At 38.1% G+C, this 25,781-nt stretch overlaps 3 protein-coding genes across 14 annotated transcripts in view; 2 read left to right on the forward strand and 1 right to left on the reverse strand.

Annotated features, from left to right (window-relative positions):
* The window catches only part of ATG2B (autophagy related 2B), a 48,891-nt gene extending 41,294 nt beyond the window's left edge, over positions 1 to 7,597 (reverse strand). For 4 of the 5 annotated variants that reach the window (XM_075103850.1, XM_075103846.1, XM_075103847.1 and 1 more), the window contains exons 1-3: positions 7,293 to 7,597; positions 2,785 to 2,947; positions 803 to 955 (exon numbers count right to left, since the gene is read on the reverse strand). In XM_075103850.1, the coding sequence (XP_074959951.1) occupies positions 803 to 955; positions 2,785 to 2,947; positions 7,293 to 7,454 (478 nt within the window). In that variant the 5' untranslated portion in view covers positions 7,455 to 7,597. The remainder of the gene's footprint in view (positions 1 to 802; positions 956 to 2,784; positions 2,948 to 7,292) is intronic. The other variant, XM_075103851.1, reaches the window with a different exon arrangement.
* Positions 7,307 to 11,924, forward strand: GSKIP (GSK3B interacting protein). Of its 5 annotated transcripts, none has more exons than XM_075103857.1 (4): positions 8,012 to 8,138; positions 9,172 to 9,430; positions 10,060 to 10,232; positions 10,462 to 11,924. In XM_075103857.1, exons 2-3 carry the CDS (start codon positions 9,173 to 9,175, stop codon positions 10,219 to 10,221), a joined length of 420 nt encoding a protein of 139 aa, XP_074959958.1. In that variant the 5' UTR covers positions 8,012 to 8,138; position 9,172; the 3' UTR covers positions 10,222 to 10,232; positions 10,462 to 11,924. The 5 variants fall into 5 exon arrangements, with proteins under 5 accessions (XP_074959957.1, XP_074959958.1, XP_074959955.1 ...); XM_075103852.1 differs by lacking the exon at positions 8,012 to 8,138 and adding an exon at positions 8,787 to 8,961; XM_075103856.1 differs by lacking the exon at positions 8,012 to 8,138 and adding an exon at positions 7,307 to 7,391 and having other exon boundaries at positions 10,060 to 11,924.
* An 881-nt stretch (positions 11,925 to 12,805) lies between these two features.
* Positions 12,806 to 25,781, forward strand: part of AK7 (adenylate kinase 7) — a 56,017-nt gene continuing 43,041 nt past the window's right edge. For all 4 annotated transcript variants that reach the window (XM_075103858.1, XM_075103862.1, XM_075103859.1 and 1 more), the window contains exons 1-10: positions 12,806 to 12,898; positions 13,516 to 13,698; positions 14,823 to 14,931; positions 15,925 to 16,019; positions 16,815 to 16,925; positions 20,707 to 20,790; positions 21,364 to 21,452; positions 21,982 to 22,072; positions 24,725 to 24,802; positions 25,566 to 25,715. In XM_075103858.1, the coding sequence (XP_074959959.1) occupies positions 12,821 to 12,898; positions 13,516 to 13,698; positions 14,823 to 14,931; positions 15,925 to 16,019; positions 16,815 to 16,925; positions 20,707 to 20,790; positions 21,364 to 21,452; positions 21,982 to 22,072; positions 24,725 to 24,802; positions 25,566 to 25,715 (1,068 nt within the window). In that variant the 5' untranslated portion in view covers positions 12,806 to 12,820. The remainder of the gene's footprint in view (positions 12,899 to 13,515; positions 13,699 to 14,822; positions 14,932 to 15,924; positions 16,020 to 16,814; positions 16,926 to 20,706; positions 20,791 to 21,363; positions 21,453 to 21,981; positions 22,073 to 24,724; positions 24,803 to 25,565; positions 25,716 to 25,781) is intronic.

Consider the following 25,781-nt stretch of genomic DNA (forward strand, 5'->3'; position numbering starts at 1 on the left):
AAACGCCTATTAAATGTCTAATATGTACATCCATACCAAGCAACACACCTTTAATGCACATATATTTGAGCAAGTGACAACTCAGACCAAGTTGTTCTATGGCTCAGTGTGGATCATCCTCAGAGAAAGTACCTGCTTCATTGTGCACTATGTCTGAACTCCTATACGTTGCTATAGCACCACGCTACTTTGGCTGAGTAGTTCTGTTTCTAGATCTGATTTTAAACATTCCCTTAGCTCAGACGTTTCATCATGAGGTTCTCCACTGCACAATGTGATCATACGCCCTTAGTTTCTTCCACTTAAAAAAAAAAAAGCCACCACCACTAAAAAACAGAGTTTCAAAAGTACTTCTACTAACATGGTATGATTATTGAGATACATATGTTGTAACAGGTCAGTTTTGTGTAAAAATAGCTGAAAAGGCGTTCTCTTTTTCCTCCCTCAACAGCATCACCACTAACAATCTAAGTCTGTATGATTGGAATCTCCACAACTAAGGCATCTCACCAGTCACTCAAGCACAGATTTAGCTGGATTTGTGCTGGTGTAAACAAACACCAATTTGCCCTGAAGTAGGGTTCGTTCTGTCCACTGAGAGGAGTATACACATATTTTAGTAAGTAAATGGGCCTTTACCCCCCTTCAAAAATAAGATCAATTGTCCTGCCTTCCTGTTTAAATTGTACAAGTAACAAGTGAAAATCTGTGAGACAAGTTATGCCAAATGACATGCCATATTGTAAAACTGAGACACAAGATGAACTTATTTAAACTGAGATATACAATAATTAATTCATACCTGTTTCAATAGTTTCTGCAAATTTCTCAAGTCCTTCAAAAGGCTGGGACCCTTCTCCTTGTTCATCTGTCAATTTTTGACTAAGACACTCTTTTGCAAGCTGCATACTACTGGTCATAAAACTTGACCAATACATAGGCTCAGACCCAGATGCTGTGGAGTAAAAGAAGTCTTAATAAAGTTGACTCTGAACACTTTGAAACAATAAAGACAAAACAAAATAATGCATTTAGCACCTCCGGAAACGAGTTTCAACAGCTTAGTAAGTAGTCATATTTAAAAACAAATCTAGTTACAATCTCTCTTTACACACTTCACTACTTCAAAATTACTTTACTCCATTTAGAGTGCACTGGTAAGTCTGGTATTTGAAAACTCAATATAAACAAAATGAAACTAGGATTTAGCATAACCAATCTTCAGTGCTGATTTAAGTGAATAATTTCTCATGTACTTTTATTATTTTAGTATGATTTTGCAGGCATAATCAGCAAAATGAAATCAAGGACATAACTTTTTTTATTAAGAATTATTTTAAGGTTTCTTATTCCATTTGAAACATATCCTAGATGAGGAGAGACCAAACAAGGTTTAAGATGCTATCTTCAGATATTAGAACACATTTTACATTTCTAACACAGACCTGACATAATAAATAGGACATAATAAAATCTGAGAGCACAGCACATATTAAGCTGAAAAAGTTTTTTTAGGAGCCAGATTAACTTCACTGAGGAGGCATTCCTGTCAGCTAATGCCAAGCCCATTGCGAGCAAACACTATAAAACTAGATTAGAGAAGTTAATCAACCTCAACTGTAACACTCCAGTGTAGACAAACAAAAGTAAAACTAGCACAAATACAAACATGTTAAACATGCAAAACATGCCCATTTAGCATTCAGGTCTGGAAACATCCATATGGCTTTAAAACTGTGATAAAACCAGCATCATGTTTTCTTCCTATGGTATTACAAAGCTCTGTACATCAAAGAGAATTAAATGGATGCAAGTGAATAAATAAAGCTTCCTGCTAATAATACCATTCTTTCAAAGCAATAATCTTACATCAGAAAGTAAGATTGCTCAAAATGTAGCTCCAATTAAACAAATATGAATGAAAAGCAGAGTTAAGCAAGTTACTTAAGGTAACTTGCAAAAGATGGAAAATAGGGTTTATGCACTTTTTTCCTCCTCTTTATGATGGACTTAAAGAAATATTTTCTTCCATCTTCTCTATACTATAAAAAGGAAAATAAATTAAAATCCTTCAGATATTCATTCGAAGTTTTCTGCACACTAAAAATGCACTAAACCATGTACACATGCTATAACATCTTAACAGAATTTATAGAGGTTTGATACTGAAATTTTATCACCAAGACAGTCTATAGATCAGCTAGATTCATATGAATACAGACAAGCTAGAAGATCTCAGACAATCCTCTCAGCAATATAAACAAAGGTAGTAATTATTTAGAGTACTTAAAAATCATTATTTCAGACTGTGATAGCAATTAAAATGTATTAGTTTTTCTCCAAATATACAAATGATGCATCTTCTAACCTAAAGTTGCTGAAGAAAGCCAGAAGCTCACTGTAACCCCCGCTCACAGTCTTACACCATTGTTCTCTTACTGCCACCTGATTGCCAGCTACTAACGCTGACTAACAGCACTCGGCATACAACACCCAAACAACCTAGCTAACAAAAACTCCTTTCCACACAGTATTAGTTTCATTTCAGTATTTCTGAAACAGTTTGAAAAGAGATACAACAGTAGTAACGTTATAAACATTTTATTTAACAGAACAACAACCAATTGACGAACACCTGACAGTTTCTTACTACATTCTGTCATTGATGTACGTAAATTAAATGGCACTTTAAATAAGGCTAATAACTGACTGAAGCAAGCGTAGCCTCTTGCCTCTGAAAAACTGTAAAGAATCTCCTTTATGAAAATGAAAAAATAAGCCTACCAAGCCTTGGTCGCGGCCTGAAGACCATCTCTAATCCTTTTACTTCTAATGCACAGTTATCCTGTAGCAACGACCCCCATGGCACAGATAAAGAAATCGATTGGATAAATCCATCTGTGACTTCCAGAGGTGCATCTGCAGACTCCAGGATCTCATTAAGACACTAGAAGAGAATAAAATGAAAGTTATAGTAATGATTAAAAAGAAAAAATCATATCCATAATTTTGAGTATAACAAATAAAATACATTGAGGCTACCAGAAAATGAATTATACTCAGAAAAACAATAAACTGGCCACTTTCAAGTGGTTTGATGCCATTATAATTTGTTTCACAATAATCACTTAGCTTTCAGCATAATACAGATTTCTCTGTTGTAGCTGTATAACCTGTATTTTTACACTATAGCAAAAATGTGCTATCTTACTGTTATAAATACTATAGTATTGACACAAGTTAATCTATTCTTTCTCTGGCAGTACTTGAAGAAAGTGGAAAACAGGCTGACAGTAAAACACAAAAAGTACCTGGCTTCTTGGCAAGAGCATTTCACTAGCATGTAGTTTCAATGTAATGTTGATTTTACCTTTCACTGTGACACTGGAACAATGGAACCAAAAGTAATCTCTCGCTCTATAAAATACTTGCTATTCCTAAATTATATTTTAATGTATACAATGTCCAGCACTAATTTAAAAATCAAAGCTCAGTGGACAGACCAATATTCTAGAGAAACTGTTCTGTTAATCCAGTCCTTTATAGTGACATTATAAACAAAACTACAATCAAATTGCCCTCAGTATCATACTGATTAAGTGAAATTGATGAGCAAAATGGAACACCGGCTCTGAAGAAGTAACTTCAGATTTTTAAGTTTTCCACAATCCTCAGAAAAGAGTTACTTGTTGCACTATACAGCTTTTACGACATCCGTAGAGAATCCAAAGAGCCTATTCTCAAAGGAAACAGCTTCTTTGCATTTATGTAGAAAAAAAAAAAACCACCAAATCCTTGCTTGTGCCCTGATTCAAAAATTTAGTTAAAACTGGAATTATTGAACACGAAATACCTAGGCTACTTTAATAAAATAAAAAACAATCTAAATCACATATCAAATTTGGTGAGTGCAACTTCCTAATATATACAAGACCCTAGTAAAGACTGTCGTTGTAATATTAGGACATAATCTTCAACTGGCAAAATAGGTGCGGTTTTGACCTTCCTGTGTTGAACAGCGTCACTGATTTAACCTGAGAAAAATGCATAAATTTGTGATCAAAAAGGTTTTTAAAAAATAAGGGTTTAAAAGTTGCTTTCAATTTTAATTATATTTGAAATATTGTTATAATTATATAGAATAATTTAAAACCAAAAATGAACAAAAAAATCTTCAGAAAATTACATTTTTCATTTTTATGTCTGCAGGTGCAATTTTCTCATCATGTTAACTTGTTGCTCTGCTTATGCTATTAACTTTGCTTGTATATTTGCCTTTTCTAGTTTTTGTTCCAAAGTCCACTCAAGCAGCAGAAAAAGACACCAACTCTGCAGAAACAGAACCTCCAACAGTTTTATTGGGAAACTATTTAAAAATCAAATAATTAAGATTCAGTGACATTAAAACTTTATTTCAAATTAAATGTAAGAATTACAGATATGGTAATAGCATAAGATATGGCAAAAATAATTATTTGGCACGAAAACCATATTTGAAAATATCACAGTGATATACGCTTTTATTTTTACCCAGTATTATCCTGTAGGTTATTAATGATGACTTTGGGTATAATATTTGATTTGTAGTTTAGAATAATTGGTAGCAGTGAAATGTATCTTAGCAAGATAAGTATGTATCTTAGGTTGGAGCCAGGTGACCTACAAGGAATGTGACATAAAGAACAGGCAGATGGGCTCAAGGACTAAAAGGAACTAAGGATGAAGACAAAGAGATAAGAAAAGGCTTGTCACAACTAAATTAGCATTTCTAAGGCCAAAGATTACCCGACATATGGAAAGCCGGAAAGCGAACAAACCACCAAGCTAGATAAGACCGGTACTATGGTTTGGCAGATTTACGAGAAGAATAAGGTGAAAAGTTAAAGTGAGGAGAACTATTGGCCTTCCTCCCCTCGACCACCAGAGAAGATCCCCAGGATCAACAGAGTCTGAGCAAACAGGAGGGACTGTATGTTACTATGTCCTCGGAAGCCTCCACTTTTTACTTTACATACGTACATCCCCTTCATGATTATGTATTTGTATGTGTATTTAAGTCCTGCCAATGAGTTTTCAGGTATGCACGTTAGGAGGAGCGATCGCCCATGCATCCGGGGCCATAAATAAAGAACGCCTGCTTTTTAACACTACGTTGGTGTTACGAGGTTTATTGCCGATTTCGGTAACAACAGGTTCATTTAAACTGAACCATTACAAAGTAATTTGCTATAGCAAGAAGTAAGCTAGTTACCAAAAGCTATTGTGAATAAATCTGATCTCGGATGCCTTTTTGCTACCAACATACATGGCAGTAAAAGTTAGTGTATTTTAGCACGTTCCTTATAACTTTGAAATAGAGATTTACTGTCTAAAAGCAAAAAGAAAAATTTGAGTATTCTTATAGCTAAATTACTTCATAAACAAGCCAGTTATTCCTAGAAAGTAGCCATTAGAGCACTCTTAGTGAAATATTAGAACTGAAGCGCAATCTTCATGTCAGGACATGTTCCCATGTGTTTGACTCAAAATCTCCAGCTGGAATTACAGTAATTCTGGTAGCAAAAGTACTATTTGATGTATATTAAAATTCAACCACAAACATCATGGGTTACATCTTGATTTTTCTAAACAGTCCAGGTCTCAAGAGGCAAAGGGGTTACACTAACAGCCCCAGGTGTTCCTACATATCTCTATGAGCTATAAACAGGTACGTTATTGGCTGAAATATCTACACAGTGTTAAGATGAACAGAAATATCCAAAAAATGGATAATATGTAAAAATACAGTCATCCTGGTGATTCATAGAGAACTAGCTTACAATGACTGGGGGCGGGGGAAGAGCTGTAGTACTTCCGCGACATCTGTTTTTGCAATGTGTCATACATGAGAGAGTCACGTGCAGAGAACCTCAAACATGTCATTGTTTACAAGCCGGAAAGAAAAATGCTGATCTACAAATAGGGTACACAACCTAAGCATTACTGTATATGCATTTAATCACTATATACATAATTAACTGTTCATTTAGTACTGGTCCATAACTGCTGCTGTTTCAAAGTATTTACGTTTTAAATAATGTCACTTTGACTAGTGAAGAGTGTTGTGATACCCACTAGAGGGCATAATAATTCAATTAAACCGACACAGCCTTACTGCCTGCCACAGAAAACAAGCTGCAGACACAACCAGAAAAGAAAACAAACAACAAAAAAAGCCCACACTAAAACACTGGTAATATTGAGTATTTCTGCAAACGCCTGTCTCCTGCCACTTTAAAACATATCTCCACACAAAAAAACTGGGAAAGCATTATTAGAAAACATCACATACAAGTATTGTAAAATGTACCCCGTGTGGCCTAATACAGTAAAAACGTGTTTTGAAAGTACTTCGTACACCAGCAAGCCTGTGTCCTTAGTTCATCATCTGTGCTACCCTGGGAGCCAACGACTGACGCACAGCAGTGCTAAAGGCTCCTCATGACAGTCACTTGACTGGCAGGTAGAATTCAGTGACATTGGTCAGTAACCCAAGAAACTTTATGAACTATTACATACACGGACACAGGCCTTTGGATTACTACAGTAGTTTGAAAGTATGTATATGGGTGTGTGTATAGACACAAATGCATGCGCGCACACACACATATATATAAAAACACACACCGGAACTGGAAAAAAGCTTCAGCTGGTTCAAAGCGTGACAGCCCACCTGCTAAGCAAACTCCAGCTAAAACCAGCTCCACTTGTCAACACGTGCTTTCACCGTTGCAAGACTAGGGGACAATTTTTAGAGATCTACATGGGCTGAGCTCAGCATAACTCTGTCAGTAAGAACTAAGATGCCTCCAAAATGAAGACAACACAGAGATAGAACAGGGATTACTTTATCTTTTTATTCTCTCTAGTAGCAGTCGGTAAACATGCTCATCAGTAAGTACAGCAGCAATTTCTAGTAGTTAGGGCTACAGCAACTCCTTCTCCCTCAAATATTAGCAGCTCTTGCCTTCTTTTAGTTTTTGTTTCCTTTCTCATCATGAAAAATAACGAAACCAAAGTGTAGCTAGACAAACACATTTGTAATAAATGCCCAGATTTTCTTTTTTTTTTTTTTTTTTAATGCTCACAAAGCAGAGGGGGACTCCCTGGATGAAATGCTAATTATGGCTGTAACTTTTTACATAAAGGAGGCTGGGTACTGAAAATAAAGTGGGTGGCAGCCGGGGGCAGGGAATCAGCTGGTCCCTCAGACGCAGCAGGAGCCGAGGGGGTGAAGCGCCAGCATCTCTTACCCACTTATCCAGAGGGACCTGCGTCAGGGAGCCGGTGCCCTGGTAGAGATCCAGGCTGAGCTGCTCCAGGCTGAGCTTCTCCTGCAAAAAGTGGCCCAGGTACCTCTGCAGCAGATACCTGCAGGCCCTTTTCTTGATGGACTCCGAGAAAGGCCACGGCATGGCGGCTGCGCGCCGGGGGCCGCGGGGCCGGGCGGCGGGACGGGGCTGGGGCCGGGGCCTCCAGCGGGCGGAGAGCGGGAGGTGAGCCGCCGGGCCCAGTCTCGCCGCTCGGTGCGGGCCACCGCAGGGGCTTCCCGCCGCCCTTCGCACAGCCGGCGGGGCGGCGCCGCCTCCCCTCAGGGAGAAGAGGCGCTGACAGGTAGCTCCATCCTCACTCGGACACCGTCGCCGCCATCTTCTCGGCGGCCCGCGGGCGCGGAGGGGCCGCCGCAGCTGCGATGCACTGCAGAACGGTGCGCGGAGTGGGGGACGGGGCTGGGCCCGGCGGGCAAGCCCCCCGCGTCAGCTCGCCGCCGGCGAGGGCGGCCGGGCCGATCGGGGCTGTTTGTCTCCTTCCTCCCCACCAATCCCCCCCCGCCGAACGCCGTCACCGGCACCGTGACGTCTGCGCGGAAGTGGCGTCGCGAAGGCAGCGGAGGAGGCGGGGGCGGAAGCGGCGGTGGGGGGGGGAAGGGGGCGGTGTCGTGTCGGAGGGTCTCCGCTGCTGGCCGGGCGGCGCTGGGGCCAGGTGGCGGCGGGGCCGCCTCCAGCGAGCGGCCCCGGGGAGAGCTGCGGGGCGGGCCGAGCGGAGCGGCGCCTGAGGTCGGGCGGCGGGGCTTCGGCCGCCCGCCGCCGCTGGGACGGGTAGGTGGCTCCCGGGGGCTGCTCGGGGCGGTGGCGCCCGTGTGAGCCGTGGCTGCGTTGCTGTCATTAAACCGCAGTGATTCAGCGCGGACGGGAGGCTGCGCAGCTCGGCGGCCAGCTCCCCGGGTGCCTTCGGTTTCCCTGGAATTTGTCCGTAGGTCCAAGGTGGGGTTTGTCAGGCCGGGATGAACCTCGCGCTGTGAATGTCTCGCGGGTGGGTCATGGCCAGCCCCCCGCCCTCCCGGCAGCGGTGCTCAGCTGCGTCCTGAGGGGCTTTGCCTGCTGGCCTCGGTCGGGTGTCCCTGGGGGTGCGGGATAGCTCACGGTGACATGAGGCTAGCTCACGGTGACACGGTTACCTCGCGGTGACAATGGCACCTGAGAGGCAAACGCCGGAGCCGCTCTGGTAACCCCCGCCGCGTCTGTCCGCCTTTGGTACAGCTGCTTGCAAAGGCCAGCCCTGTCGGTCTCCGAAATGTACGCACAGACATTTGTATGTATAAAAGCTTCACAAGAGGATTGTTCTTTAGTGACTGTAAACAAAAAGCTGCTGTTAATATGTCTTTATAGTCTCTGATAACCCATTTAGTTCACAGAGTTTTCTAAGCCTTTCTTAAATTCACCAACAATAGGTTTTTGTTTTCTACAGCTATTGATTTCAGTTTTTCCAGCCTTGATTTGTCTTCCTACGGCATTCTGGGATCAGCAAAGTGCAGAATTAATTACTGCTGAATCATAACAGAGTCTTATACAACAGCATGCAAGATACTTGCATGAGAAGGAGCAACTTCAGTGATGCTGATTCTGCTTCTTGTGTGCAAGTGTAACCTTCCTAAGCAGTTGTTCTCAACATCTTGGTTTTGAGTTCTCCGGACTGTCATTTCATGAGTTATGGAAGTCACTGGGTCTCACATTTTCCTTTTTTTGGACAATGTTAAATATGTCTGCTTAAGATATGGCTCTTGTTGTATGGTGTTAATATCTATTGAGTGTAGTGGTATGATAAATCTAAAATAAATGTTTCCATATGCAGAATGGAGACTGACTGCAACCCTATGGAATTACCCAATAATACAGGGTTTGAAGAGGATTCTGATTATAGAGACTTCGAAGGAACAGATGTGAAAGATATGAGACTAGAAGCCGAAGCTGTTGTGAATGATGTTCTGTTTGCTGTCAGCAACATGTTTGTCTCAAAAACCCTTCCCTGTGCAGAGGATGTGGCGTATATCAATGTGGAGACCAGGGAAAGGAACAAATACTGCCTGGAGCTCACTGAAGCAGGTCTCAGGGTAAACTAATTTGTTTAAAATTTCTTAAGCCTCTTTGTTTTGAACAATGATCCTGTTCAAAAGGTGCCTAGAAAAATACTTCAGTAACACCAAAACAGCATAATTTTTCCTCCTGTACTTTTATGAAAGCCTATTCTACGTGTTTTCCCCTAGAAAGTAGAACTTTAAGTAGTTACTTCCAACAAATCAAGAAGGGAAGTCGATGAAAAACTGGGCATTTATTTGAGACACAAAATGATGAAGATTGAAGCAGCAATTTTTTATAGGTATGTCAGTCTTTGGGTTTCTTGGGTACCCAGATGAGTCAGTAATACAGAATATATACAACTCCTTTTTGCACCATTTGTATTTTTTGTGCAAACATGTAGATGTAAGACTTCATTTCAGAGGTCATAATGATAGATTTTACTAATATTCCAAGTTTTCGACAAAAGGTATTTAAAACTCTCTAAATACTGTATTATCACTAAGCCACCATAATAGAAAGCACACGTTGTGATTTAAATAAGGTATCTTTTGTTCTCACATTACTGTACTACCCTCACTGACAATGTTAAATGTGACAATATCTTTCTCATTGCAAGGTGATCCTAACCACAGAAATTTAATCAGTGGTTTCTTTGTTGCAGGTAGTAGCTTATGATTTTGATCAGACTGATGACAGATTGCAAACTCCGTACCATGAAACTGTCTACTCCTTATTGGACTCTCTCAGCCCTGCATATCGAGAGGTGTTTGGAAATGCATTACTACAAAGACTAGAAGCCTTGAAGAAAGATAGTCAGTCATGATTCACCCAGAAGTGAGGAAGGTTTAATGCTAGAAGGAATTCTTAGTATGAGGCACTGAGGTCTTTCTTAAAAACATAATCACAAACTTCTTAAGCTTGATTTCTTGCATTAATATCTAATTCATGCTAGTACTACTCTATAACATTTTGCTAAAGTGGATTTGCTTATATTGCAATGCTATTGAAAGCCACTTTGATAAATTGCAAAATGAATAAACTTTTTGTTTCTTTTTTGTTGTAGGTGAGCAAGTTGCTTCTTACAACATTCAAAAAACGTGGTCTCTTTTCAAAGTGTTATTATTCAAAACTCCAAGAAATATAGAGAGACAGAATGTTATATATTCATGTAGTGATTTTTTTTTTTTGGTGTGTGCTTACTGATAATTTTCATATCTACTTTTCAAACTAGAAGCTAATTACTTGCTCTACCCAATTAATGAAAAATAATTGGGTAAATTAGTGTTCTGCTTGATTTGCTATACATAAATCTGAATATTCTCAGCTTTGGTAACAAGAAAGATGGTTCTTGAACATTTGGGCATTGCTTATATACTGATAGTATCTGAGTTAAAAGCAAGGCTTAGTATTATTTGATCTGTCCTTGCCTATGGCAACCAGCAAACTCAAAATAATAAATGAAATGTACTGCTAATATATGAATGTATTGTCCGAATTGCAAATGAGTTAAGCACAGAAATAGGATGTCACGGAGTACACTTCCTAAAGGTGATGTATGATATATATATCTATGTACGTAACTGGGAGGCTTGGAAGACATTTTAGCCTGTTTACTATTCTAAATGTGTGTTTACATGATGAACAGGATATACCCGAGAGTATTTTTGCTTCAGCCTTTACTTTCTATAATACAGTACTTTTGGACTCATATTTTTCACATTTTCTCCCTCAATTGTACAGCATCCTCTCCTAATGAATACTAAGCACTGTAATGTTAATTGCATTGTATTGGTTTGAAACCAAAGGCTATACGAAATTTGCTAAGACTAATGCAAACTGGAAGATGTAACTTGTATTTTCTACTTAAAAACTGGTACAAATCTCTTTATAAATCTATTGTTCTGCTGTAACTTTTCAAGTATGTACTGAATGGTAGACTTCTTAAAAATCAATTGGTTAGAAATACCAGTACTGTTGAACTAACATTCTGTGACATTCATAGTTTTTGTATGCTTGATTTATTCAATATTTGTGCATCTTTATTTAAATAATCCTGCTTTATCCTGCCATGCTTTTGTGACAAGTATATGCACTAGGTTTTTTGGAGCCCCACTTTGGGATACCTCGGTTCTCATGAAGTCACAGATTCCAGTGACTTTAGTAGAGCTATGTTGACTTCTACCTGCTAAGGATTAGTCATATTAGTTGGAGAAGCCTAGTAGAGCTTTTGTAATAGCTTTGGGGTAGTGATGTACAACCATGACTGACAATATAACTGTACTTAGTGCTTCTGTTTTCCAGAGCTTAATTTCATGTTTATTATCTTTTTAGTTTGAAACTTCTGATATTAATCCTCTGCCCTAGGGTATGCTTCCATGATCTAAAAATTGTTCATAGGCTCTCTTTTGCACACAGGTCTGTGGCATGTCATTAGTCCTCTGTGAGGAGAAAATGTACTTTACCAAATTTATATTTACAACTGATTTACTTGTTCAATTTCAGTGACTAAATCATTAAATAAATGCACCAGTGTGTGGGAGTTTTCTTGGGGGGGAGCTACTAGAAAGGGAGGGGGGTGAATAACCAGTCATCATTCCCATATAAAAATCTTAAATCGTTAACAAGTATTTGAAAACCTTTAACTGTAAACTTGTATCTGCTGAAACCTTATCGTGAAAAAACAAGGTAGGTGATTGTAAAGAGGGACTTAGAAATACAAGTGGAAAAATGCCAAAGTAAATGTTACATTGCCAAGATTTGTTTTTCTTAGACATCTTTAAAATGATTTGTCATTTTGGCTTATTATAAACTTAAGCTGAGAAATCCTTTCAAAACAGGTGTTTTGTAGGTGTTACCAGAAGAAGCTTCTGTTGTTTCTCATAACACCGTGGTACGTTATCCCAAAAATGGGAAAGCCACATCATTCCACTGTGTCCGGGTTTATGAACACGAAGAAAATGCTCTCCTGTCCCATACTTAGGCTTTGCTACCTAGATGGAGGGAGATTCTCTGCAGCACTGACCATGGAGAATTTCAGTAGGCTGTTTTCATTATCTGAACCCTGAGTGAGCGCTGCTTGGCCTCATGGAGCTCTTCATCTACCTGAAAAGCCTCAAAGCCGGCCTGCTCCCTGATAACCGGATTAAAGCTAGTTTTGTCCTGTCCGGCTCTAGAAGTCAGGAACGCAGCCCCCGGTTTACTGACTGCCGCTACCGCCCCCGCTTCTCCCAGGATAGGTTGGACTGGGGATAACAAAAGCGCCCACGCGCGCACCGAACAGCGTCTCGCGCTGCCGAGGGCCCGCGCCAGGCAGCCAGCCCGAGGCCCGCCCCGCCCCGCCCCGCCCGCGCCTCCCACTGCGCAGCCGCCGCCGGCCGCGCTGTCGCCTGGCAACGGGCCGCGTCCCCCGGCGGTCTGTGGCGATGGCGGCGGGGCCGGCGCGGGACCGGCGGGTCTTCCTCAACCACCTCGACTCCTACTGCGGCCGCAGCATCGGCGAGGTGACCGCGGGGGGTGGCCCGCAGCTGCTGGCGGCCGCGGCTCCTTCCGCACCGGCCGCTGCCCGAGGCGCCGCCGCCCTCCTGCCTGCCCTGGCCCCTGGCGGGGGACGGCAGCCCGGCCCTCGGCCGGTAGCGCGGCAGGGAGCCCTGGCTGGCCTCCGGCGAGTTCGGCCGGGCGGGAAGTCAGTCGGGTAGCTGGGGTCACCTCAAACAGCTGCTGAGGAGAGGGACTGAGGGCAAGAAGGTGTTAAGATAGGAAGCAGAAAAAATGCGAGTTAGGAGCAGGTCGGGAGACCTCAGGTAACAGCTGATCACGGTGGAGAGGGGTGACATCCCTCAGCTGGCGCTCGCCTGAGAGGAGCCGGGCTGCAGAGAAGGAGCATCTAGGGATTAGCCAGCTCCTTCGACTCTGAGGTGTAGGACACAAGTCAAGACAAAAAAGTTACAGCTGAGGTTGAGGAGCCCATAACGTGTGTTCAGTGGAAAGCTGTGCTCTGGGCTACGTTACATGCAACAGAATCGGGACTAGTCAACAGTGTTGGTGTCTTCCCAAGACCATGAAAAGCTGTGTAGGATTCAATATACATTTGCATACCAATGTGTCTTGTATATTGCAGTATTTATCCAGATGTGTTGTTGGGGCATCTCTTGAAAGCATAGGAGAAGAAGAGGAGGAGGAAGATGAAAATAGTTCAGCTGCTGAAGTTTCTGGTAGGCCAAAGGAGGGATTGTACCAAGTAGTGGGAACCCTTTCTAAACCAGAGTGTACTAAACCATATTTTGCAGAGGAAACATATGCAGTAAGTAAAAGTCTTGTTTCAGGTTGCCATTAAACAATGTTAGAAACATTACAAGTAATGTAAAATGATCTGCATTGATAAATTGGGCTTTTGTCGCTGCTGGAAGCTGTATATGAATATTTTATTCCGTCTGCTTCCTGCACGCTCTTGTCTCCTCCCTGCTAGGTCTGATACAGCAAATAGTAAAAGGAAGGAACTCATACTCAAAAAAGATCTAAAAAAATAGTTATGGGCAGGACATCATCTATCCTAGTGATCCACAGGTCTGCTTTCTTTTTCCTTCAAAACACACACCCTAAGTATCCCTCTTGTCTCCTCTGTCTTTTATCACCATTTTAAAGGTAGTGGTGATGAATCAAGATTAGTGTCCCTCTTAACTGTTCAGTGAAATCACAGCTTTTGCTAGCAGCTAACTGTTCTGAATACCTACTTCTTTCTATAAAGATATGTCCAGAGTTTAGTTAACTAAAGGAGACTTGCTTTTCAGAATGTGATTTCTTATTGCTTGATGTAGTTTTCTGAAACTAAAATTGCCTCTCTCTCAAACTGATTATCCAGAATCTCTTCAAACATTTGAAAAATTTGATTTAAACATCTATACAGCTGAGCCGTTCAATCATAAAATTATGGCTGGCAGTATTTAATCTTAATCACTGCTGTTGCCCAAAGTGTTTGTTGGACTTGTCAAGTGATGCAGACAATCTGCATTTAACAAAAATGACAGGATGTTATTTTGCAAGGAAATAGACATTTTTTTATGTCTTCTCCATTCTGCCAGCTGACCCTTTTTTAAAATACCTATAAAAGCCATAGGGTTTTTTTGATACTCACAATTGCACTGAAAATTTGAATACTAAAATACCACTGAAAATTGTGCATCTTTTCAAACTATAGTAATGAACACGGTAAATTAGAAGTTTCAGCATTTAATTTACATTTCATCACCTTACTTGTATTTGACAGATAAAGTTTGATATCAGTCTTATGAATTATTCTAACATCCTAGTGTTAGAAGACTACATTCTATCAGTAAGCTAAACTTGCAAAGAAAAGGAATTTTGGATAACTGTTTTTCTTCCTTTTTTTTTTTTTTAATCACAGATTCTAACTATCTTTTTCCCCAGGTCTCTTCTCGAAAAGAGCTCCTAAGTCCCTTGCTTGATTGTCAGATTATTTTATATAATATCACTGAGGATGCAAATCAAATTGAGGAAGCAACATGGGCTGCTTCTGGTTAGTATGGCTATCAACTGAACAGAAAATTGGTTGCTAAACAGCCATCAAAATTTACCATAAATGTATAATGAAATTACCTGGGAGTTTTAGCTTATTGTAATATGAAACTGGGCTCCTTGATGGGGAAATGCTGCATAGATTATTCAGTTTTTTAGCAAGGGACCATGGAATGCACTCTAGCATTCATAAGCTGGAGAAGCTGTCATGAAATGGTCCAACACTTGAAATGATATATCTGTGTAGACAGTTATTTCTCTAAATAACTCTCTTATCTATTTGCACTGGGAGGTGAGTACAAAATTTGGTCCTGTGATATTCAAATAATGTTTCAATATTTTATATAGTTATTTCAAATATATTTTGACTTAAAAGTCCAATTAAAAAATACTGCTAACAGTCTTTCTGAAACCTTCTCCTGATTGCTATATCCAAATCCTAATGGACATCTGGAATCTTTTTATGCTGGCAGTGCAATATTGTTCTTTATATGATAGTTCAAGTAAATTATGCCTTCCTGTTTATAGTATAAATACACGGATAACATCATAAGTTTTAGAGGACTCAACAAAACATAGCCCACATTTAATTATTTTGCTCTAAATTAAAATAAGGAAGGTTTACTTGAATTCTGTAGATTTTCTGTTTCGCTCATGAAAAAGCCCGTGCTTTTATTTTCTTTCAGTATCTCAGCTGTTAATAAAGATGAATCATTTCCTAGTACAGATTGTTTATTCTCCCCCACCGCCCCCGATATGTAGCTCTATGGAAATTATGTTTATTCTCAATAATTTAATTCTTTATTAGTTACTATTATTTGTCTATTTGTTTTCTTTCCTGATTTATTGTCTTTATTTTATACCAACTCAAATCAAGAGTATCATGTAGAACATTATGGTATAAATGTCTATACAGGACCTTTATGTAAAAGTAAAAATACAGTTTCAATAATACAGTTTACAATAAATCAAATCCTTTGCTTTCATTTAACAGCCCTACATATGGAAATAGAGCATTTTGCCACACCAAAGTTATTCATCCTCATTTCAACAATAATGAGCTGGGCAAAAAGCAAAGCCCCTGACCCTGTAAGTAATGTGAAAATAATTTTTTTTTTAACTGCATACTTCCATTTAATAGAACATATTCATTAAATGCAATCAAAAAAGTATGTTGGTATGTTCTTCAACAACAGCTAATAAAGTTAGTGTGAGCAAGCGTGTTTTTTCTCATGATACTTCCACCCTGAACCACTACTTACTGCCAAAATTGTTACATTTACTCCACTGGGCAGAGAAGTTTAGGCACTGGGCTACAATGGTGCAGGCAGACATTAGGGGTTGCTTGGGCAAGAGTTAAGACCTATGCTAACCACAGTATGCACTGTCTTTCCGTCATTAAAAAAAAATCCCATATTTACTACATATTTAATGAAATAAATATTTAAATGAGTGCACAGACAGATAAATAGATACGTCTTTATATGTATATATATTATGTATTGTCAGGAACCGTGTGGGATGCTTTGTGGTATGCTATTGCAATTCTCAAATTTAGTCTTACAGAAATTGTGCACATTAATGTTAACTGTAGCAGTTGTCAGAGATTTATAAGCTTGTGTAATGCTAGATATAATAGAAGTACACTTTTTTAAAATATAAAAAGTAGTTAAAAATCTTTTGCTGTGAAAATTGAAATCGAGTTACTGACAGTTTCAAAAAGTTGAACCTCAGGTGTCAGAATCAGAAGTTTTACAAATTTCAAGTTAAAACAAAGTTGAAAGAGATTTTTAAAATATCTTTAAGAACTTATTTTAACCATCCAAACCTTTAAAAATTGTTCTGTTTTAAGACATGTATAGCAGTCACATTTTTTCTTCATAGGAAGATCCTGAGATTCCTTTTACTGATGAAGATTATCGCAGAAGAAAATCTCATCCTAACTTTATGGATCATATAAAAGCTGAAAAACTCATTCTCAAACTTGGGAAAACTGTATGTAAAGAACTTTTTTACAAAAACAGGTTGTTTGGTCTCCTTAGAGCATAATCTTAGTAATGGAGATTACCAACAATCTGAATAAATTTTAAGAGTTTATTATTTTCTTTGTAAGTATGGATAACATCAATTATTACTAAAATATCAAGTATAGAGAAGACTATAATGTCTTTTGCAACATAAATGTCTGCATAATAGAAATCCCAAATTCTGTCTGTTTTCCTTAGGTAGTGAGTAGATCATGCTTGTCTCATTTAACAAAATATATTGTTTCATTGGTTGTATCAGAGAAAATTAAAGCTGAGGCCTTTGTGGGGAAAGACTTGAGGATGAAAAACTGTAGGGGAAAGGGATATTAGTATAGTTTTAAAGAAAAGCAGCATTTTTAGATATTAGCAAGCTACGTTAATATTACATCTCATTTAAATACCTAGAAGATGTTTTGGCCACACCTAGCATGCTCCTGGATAGTTTGTGCTCTTGAAGCAGACGGCTCATTGACTTTTATTCCACCCTATAATTCAGTTTAAAATCACACCCATAGAGCTGACGCAGAATAACTAGGATATATGTTATCACTTTACATGCGTTTTTAAATTATTTCCTCCAGCTTTGTTTGTTTTGACCTGATTAGATTATTACTCTTACTAGAGAACAGACCATGCCTCTCTTTGTATTTAAGAGCTATTATTAAATAAATACCAGCAGTGGCTCAGATTGTGCTTCTCAACTCAAGAAAATTGATGCTGTTGTCATTAGAGATAGAGTACTGTGGAAGTTAGGAAAGAGAACTGGAACTCAGCGAAATACACTGTATGACAAAGAGGTCATTCAGTCATTTTCTCTGTGCATTAGCAGTCTTCCATAATAAATATAATTAAGTGTCCATTGCAGAAATTTATCAGGCTAATTATAGAGGGGGAAAAACCTTTACTATGATTTGAGCATATACTTGTCATCTTATGCTTTGCTGAGAAAATAGAACTAGAGATTATATTCTATTATAACATGGGTTTAATAGTACAGAATGCCAGTAAAATTTAGTTTACAGCTTGAAAAATCAGTGATAAATTGTTCTTACTTTTACTGTGCTAAGATGGAGTTATTCTATAAGACTATGGGATGACTTTCATACTTGTGATGTTAGAAACATGAAGATTGTAAACAGTGTCTACCAAACCTTGCAGTAACTTCTGCCACCAGTAACACCCAGATGAACTATTGACTTAGTTTTTCTGAGTAGTCCAAAGCACTGAGTCACTACATAACAAAGGTAGTAATATAATTACCTTCTAAAAGTTTGCCAGGCTAAATGCCTGTTGAGAAGACCATGGAACAAAATGTAGCAGTACACGATGAAGTAACCTGAATATTTTCAATATATACTTCTTGTGAGCATTTCAAAAGGAGCCCTTGTTCCTCCAGAGCTCCAGGGGCGGCTTCAAAGCGTATCAGTGTGCCCCCGTTTAGTTTCCGTCAGCACGTTGGAACAGGAAGGCTCCAAAGCATATGTTCTTCCCAGTCGATCAACATGAGCTTCCTGTGATGGCTGGAGACTTTGGGATTACAATTCTTACTCATTTTTAAATTCAGTGGCATCTGGGCAATGCGCCATCTGGGAAAGAAATGACAGCATTACCACTTGCCTTTAAAGAGTTTGTCAGGAGATACTAGGATTCAGCAGTTGTGTCACTCATGTAGAGAAGATCTTGCACCTAAGAACAGAAGGGTTTCTTGGTCTTCCTGTTTGTTCAGCGTGCAATTTAATGGCTGTTGTTGCTTAAAGCAAGATTTCACCCCTCGATTAGTGTATCTCCCACCTATATTTTGCTTAAAATTCAGCAATTGTTGTGAGTTAAAAGTCTTTGCTGTTTACCACTAGCAATTTTTTACCTTTACGTTTGTGGCAGGGCATTCAGGCCGTGTAGCTTTTCTCACAGAGAGAGGTTGCTGACTCTGGGGTCCTGCCAAATTCAGAATCCTTGGAGGAATGTCTGCCTACCACAGACAGAGGAGCTCTTCACCTCCCAGCTCTGTTCTTGCTGGCATCACAGTTCCTGAATCCATTAGTTTAGACCTGTTTCCCACTTCAAGCATTTTATTAGAATAAAACAAATATAAAAACAACCAAAACTTAGAACTAATTATACTGGCTAGAATGTGACATCTAGTGGCTGTAATGAATATTACACAGTAACTTGAAGGTCTACCCGTGACTGCGCATGCTGTGTGTAACTGAAGCTTGCCTAATAATTGTCTTATTTTTTTAAATTAAGTATAGCCAAGTCATCTCAAGTAGTACCTTCTCATAGGTGTGACTTGTGACACTAAATAGATATTTCAGAGGTCTTGAACCTGTTTCAGAGGTTTGTATTTCAACGAAGTATGGCACTCAGTGCCAAACCATGGTTCATCTACAAGTGGCTACTGCAGAAGCTACTGCAAAGTAAATGGAAGAAAATCCTATGTGTTACATTCTTCTTAAGGGAGATGAGAAATAGGACGTCCTGTGCTTTGGCAAAAGGCAAGTTTTTCCTGCTGGGAGATGGAAATGACAGCATATCTTCTCCTGGGGCATGTTCACAGTCTGTCCAGAGCAATCCTGGGAGCTGCTGCTCTTAGGGTACAAATAGTTTCTATCATGGCACTAGCCAAGCAAACTAAGTGTGGGAGCTCTTACGCTATCTGTAATGTCTTCCAATTTTAATGTTTCTCATGATTACTAACAAGCTGATGCATTCAAATGAGTTGTGATAGTTTATATTACAAAGTTTTCTTTTGTAAATAGTTAAAAACATACATACAGATACAAAACACTGATGTTGTAACTTGTTATCCCTTTAAATGATGCATTGGTTATATAATCAGAGGTGGGCTAACAGTGTTCTTAGTTTTATGTTTCCGAAATATTGTAAAGATGAAAACAAAAGATACATTTTCACCAAAAAAGTAGATCCCAAATATTGGCGTTTATTCCCTCTCCTGGTAAATGCAGGTTCTTTTACATAGTGTTATGTAGATACATAATGTCTAGGATTTTTACAACATAAGAATTATTTAACAATTTTGTTTCACCTTAAAAATTTCAAAGTGGTCCTAATTTAAAAGAATTTCTTCAAAGTTTTTCTCCTTAAGATGGTTTAAGAATCTTTTTTTTTTAATCTGTATAACCATCCTCAACAGTGATCCAAGCAGTAACTTTTTGCATAAACAGGCAGCCAGAACAGGTAAATTTATGACATTATGCAATAATGGTCAGCAAAAGAATATGTGGGTCAATTGTGATGTGGGGTTAGGAAAGCATTTAGATAATTCATGGATTTTTTAAAATTTTATTTTATATCAAAATCAAAGTAAAGCAATTGTATAATCATTGATCCAGCATTTCCCACGTCTTTAGGCAGCCAAATGAAAATATAATGAAATTTTTAAGAGTTTCAAGGAATTTCAGAGTTATTTTTCTTGGAACATGGATTATCCTGTTCACTGCATTGATTTCAATAACTTCTGATTTTTTAACTCTTCAAAATTTTTTAGAACTTCAGTTCAAATGTAGACAGGTAAGTTCTGATTAACCAATGCTTTTTTTGAAGGATATATTAGCAATATGACTTGTGAAACTACAGGATATGCAGCAATTGATCTAGCTACAAGCTTTAAGTGATATGATTTACACTTTGTATATTTAGTACACAAGTATTCAAGTTTTAGGATAAGCCAGTATCCCATTTCACTACCATATTTTTATAAAAACTTTATTACTGATTTTACTTCACAGAACAAACATAAATTTTCAACTTATGTTGTTGCCTCAGGACATCAATATGGAGCTGGGGAAGGTGTCTTGCACTACTTTTTTAAGGTAGCCATCCAACTATTTTTGAAGGTTCATTTAATTTCTATTGGGGCAAACCACATTAGAATTGAATGCATTTTTAGTAGCTTTGGTATCATAAGCTTAATGATTTTGTGGACAAAACTGATTATTTCATCCCTTTGAAATGTTTCAGCTACAGTGGAAGTGTTTTCCACTTTTTTGGCTCTATGTGTTTTTTAGTTATTTTCCATAGTTTTTGAACAGTATCTCCATATGTACTTTACAGCGAGAACATTTCATATCAGTGGAATCAGGAAAAATGTCTGTCTTCTCAACATTATATTGTCTTTTTTTCCAAGCATTTCTTTTATTTGGGATAGAAAATAACATCTGTCAAGATCAAAGAATATTCTTTAAAAAAAAGTTTCTTGGTTTTTGTAGCCTGCCAATCAGTATTTCTCAAGAATTGTTTCTTTTACTACACTTCCATTAATGATTCAAGAAATTGAACTTTAAACTCTGAATATATAGATTTGCCTAGTAAACAAATGCACCTTTTTTAGCTCTATTTAAAAGTAACCTTCTTCTCCTCACTTCATTCTCCGTTTGTACTTTTAGATAGGGTGGCTGAGTGAGGCTCCTGCAATACCTGTTTTTGGAGATGGAAATAATTTTATTCCAACTATTCATGTGCTTGATTTAGCAGCGTAAGTAAAAAAAAAAATGTCACTGCATAATAATTGATACCTAGCTAGATAACAAATGCAAATCTACTAGAGAGTACTGAGGCTTTTAAATTGGGGTGGGTGGGTTTAAAACATGCTTTGGCCCTTCTTACTGAGCCACACAGACACTTCCATTTCATTATACTAGATATGTCTTCTGGAAACCTTATCTGACTGTTGCACTGGTGCTATGCTTTTAAGAAATTACTAGCAAGCTTTATCTAGAGTGTGATACCAGTTAACTGGCACAGAACTACAAATGGATCATGGACTCCACAGCAAGCTAAGTTAGTATCTTCTACAGATGTTGCTTTTTATCCTTTGAACTTCTTTCCAAATAAAATACCTAGCTGTGCTTCTTTATTAAGGAAAATACATATGAAAATGTCACGCTCTGGAAAGTTCTGCAAGATTTTACAAACTCTTTGTATTGTTTCTGAAATGCATTCAACGAGGAAAGCCCAGTATGCTTATCTAACAACCGGCCTTGACCGTACTTGCTATGTTTCAGTGTGTTACAAAATATAGCAGACCACAGGCCAAGGTCTCACTATATACTGGCAGTAGATGGATCTATGCACACTCTTCAAGAATTAATAAAGGTAAGAGATTTTATTCTTTGTTTTCAGGTATCTTTAAGGTTATAAAAGCTATACATTTTACTGAAGTAGAAGTTCCTATGTATTCCTGGACTATCTTGTGTAGTTATTTACAAAGAAAATTATTTTTAAATCCTCCAAGACTTCTGTCCTTTGAACAAAATACATTACTTGGACCTGATTTTGCAGAACTAATTTTTGCAGTATTATTAACTTAAGTAGAAATTTTACCTAAGAAAGTTCTAGTGAATTGTTATGGGATTCGCAGTACTGTAATTAGATACTCAAAGTCTTTAAGATGTTTTTTGCTTCATTTTGTAAGAATATACCTTGTTTTTCCAAGCATTAAGACTAGAAATAGTCTTGATGGTGCTGTTGAACTATACACTGATAGTGAGAGTCAATTAATACAATATAACGGGAGACTTGCTTATGTAGATTGAGCAAATGTTACGCAAGGGCCAATCATAACAGCCCAGTATTTTTGGTTGCGTCAAAGAGTGTTTCATGGAACAGTGTGTTAGGGAGCTCACAAGGAGATGCAACCTTTATTTTAGTTCAGGTAAATATAAAGGGTCTCACTGAAAAGTTGATGGTTGCAGAACCATTCTGTGTAAGTGACGATAATGCAATTAGTCAGCATTTCTATGGAAGAAGCAAAGGTCAAAATAATTTTTGCAGCTATGGTCAATCATAGGAAAGAGCATTAAGTAAAATGGACACAAAAGACATTAAAAATATTAAGTTCTTAGAGGAGAAGGGTAAAGACTATTTAAAGCACACATTAGCCATATAAGGCCATTACCTGCTACTTATTAAGAAAATTTTGGGAAGGAGAAAATGAAAACTAGCATGGTTAAACTGCAGGTTGAAGAAAACAAGATGTCAGACTTCAAAAAGTTATGGTTATGCCCAGATTAAGAAAATAGAATAAAGTAGATAATGAAATCTGGCAGGATAGGTGAAAAAACACTTGATGAGGACCTATCAGGGAACACTCAAAATTAATATCCTTTTTTCAAGCACTTGAAGAATAAAAAGCCTGCCAGAAAATCTATAAGGCAAATTGATGATTGTGGCATGAAAGGAGCACTTAGAGAAGACAAGGCCGTAGCAGAGATGCTTTGCATTAGTAGGCATGGATAAGAATTTGGAAGCTTCTTAATGCTTCAGGAGCTTTTTGTGGATAGCTTGTTAGAGGATCTGTATAAAACTAAAGTAACTGTAGAAAAGATTATAGAATGAACTGACAAAATGAAGACTAAGAAACCATCAGAGCCTTATGATTCAGTGAAGCAATCTGAAATAGCTCAGTGATGAAATAACTCTGAGTCACTAATTCACGCATACAACCTGCTGTTTAGCACGGTCCTGGCACTTGAAGGCTGGAGGATGATAAATGTGATGCCAATGTAGAAAGAGAGGTTCCTGAAATGTTTGGGAATTACAGGCCAATATGCCTAATACTGTTGGCTAATAACCAAGTACATTATTAGACATCATAATAAATGCAAGGCATTAAAGGACACACAAAAGATATGACCTGGTTGGAAAGAGTCAATGTGACCTTTGTAAAATACTTTCCCAAGAAATACTTTCCCAAAAAGTACTTTCAAATACCTCCTGAAGTTCTTTCCTGCGACCAGCAAATGTGGATAAGGGTGAACAAGTTGATGTAATATGCTTGAATTTCCCAAAGGCTTTCAAAGAGGTACATCACCAAAAGCTGTTGAGAAGCAGCTGGGCGCCCTAAAAAAAGTATTTGGGTACTTTCATGGGTATGTGATTGTTTAGAAATGGGAAATAGAGGGCAGGAGGAAGTGGACAGTTCTTGTAGAGACAGGAAGTTGCCAGTGGAGAGAGCGTTGCGCAGAGCACTGCAGAGAGCTGTCTTGGCAGGGAGCTGTACCAGCCATGGGGAAGACTGGAAAGCTGCATGAGAGAGAAATACCTTGAGAGTTGCTTGAATATACAGCAGCTATTTCTAGTTTACGAAGTCTCCACCGAAAATAGTTGAAGATTAGAAGAATATCTGGAAGGAGTATCATATATGCTTTTCCTATTCTTACTTTCATTTAGGTGTCACTAATTGACATCATTGGAGACAGAATGCTGGAATATATGTAGATTTGATCTGATGCTCTATATCAATTTTCATGATTTTATGGAGTCTAGTGGGGATTTAAATCTATTTTAAAGGTCTGTAGGAGTAACTAACAACTTCTGTCTAATGATGAAGTGAAAATGGTAATATGGAGAGTTATTGGTTAACAGAATTAAATACTTCAAGGACCTGAAGTGCGGCTGGGAAATAAAATAGGTCTCCAAATAGGTCTCCAAATAGTTCTTAAGCAGTAGGAAGTTGTACATAGGCTTAAGAGCTTTGGAACACTTTTCTGTGGGTTTGTGTTTGGTTTTGAGTTTTTTTTTATTGCAAGTACTAAGGAGGAAGTTATATATATTAAAACAAAGTTGTTTAACACTAATGTTAAATTTAATATACTCCTCTTTGATCTGCCTATTTCATATTAGTATACTAATTTTTCAGGTATAGTGTAATATAAAATTTGAAGCACATATTTTATCCACAGAAATCCTGTACAAATTTTTCTATGAATCTGATTTCATAAGTGCATTTATTTTTCTTCTTGATAGTGTATCAGTAAAAATGTTGGACCAGGAAAAATTGAGAAGCTGCCAAAAGAAAATGCATTCCTGAGCAAAGAGTTAACAGTTAGTACTTTTTTTCCCTGTTATTACTTAAGGAAAGTATGTAAACTTAAAAGTGTATCACAAAATATATAATTTATTTTCTTATTTCATGAAAAAAATTTAATGCTTAAACATGCCTAAAAGTATATACAGTGAGTTTAAAATTAGAAAATAAACAAATTAAAATTTAACCATCATAGAAGACTATTTTTAGGACTTACAGCTGAATATAGAAAAGCAGTGGAGCACCGATGTCACTGCTGCACTGAACATACTGGAGCACTCTAAAAAAAACCTATACAAAATGATAAAAATAACAAAAAGAAGTTAATACTGAGGTGCTTCTCAGGCACCTCAGGCTGCTTCTCAGGCTGATGAACACAGCATACATAAATTGTGTTGTATTAATCTACTTATCTGGAATAAATTGTTCATAGGAGAAATAAACAAATTACAACTCTGGTACTTTTAAGATGGTACTTGATAAATTTTATGGAAGAGGTTCTTCCCTGCAATTATATGAGACCTTTATATTGTACAGAATAATTGTTTAAAGTTTCATGTTCTAATAGTTCATGAGAATACTAAAATACAAATATACATTGAAAATGTTTATATTTTTAAACAGCTTAAAGTGTCTGTTTTGTTTTGTGTGTGAACCTTCTCTCCCTATGCTTTAATTCTTTCTATTCTCACCCCTCCATTCGTATGTCTAGTTTAAGCTAACTGTTTTTTTAACATGCGTAGCTTAAGTCTGTAAATAAATGTGGCTTTGCTCCCTCAGCAAATGCATTTGGATATGTTGCTTGTGAACCTGCGAATGGAATCTATGTTTCTGAACGAAACTTTCAACATTAAGTGGGTTGCTCAGGCAGGACTGGTGGAGAACATTGAACAAATTGTCAAGGAATACAAGCAAAGTCGAGGATTACTGGTAATAGTTTGGTGTACGCTCTTTTAAAGTGTGGCTTTTTTTTTTTCCCAATAGAAAATGTTATAT

This window comes from Phalacrocorax aristotelis, chromosome 9 (genome assembly GCF_949628215.1).
Source record: "Phalacrocorax aristotelis chromosome 9, bGulAri2.1, whole genome shotgun sequence".
Lineage (NCBI taxonomy): Eukaryota > Metazoa > Chordata > Aves > Suliformes > Phalacrocoracidae > Phalacrocorax > Phalacrocorax aristotelis.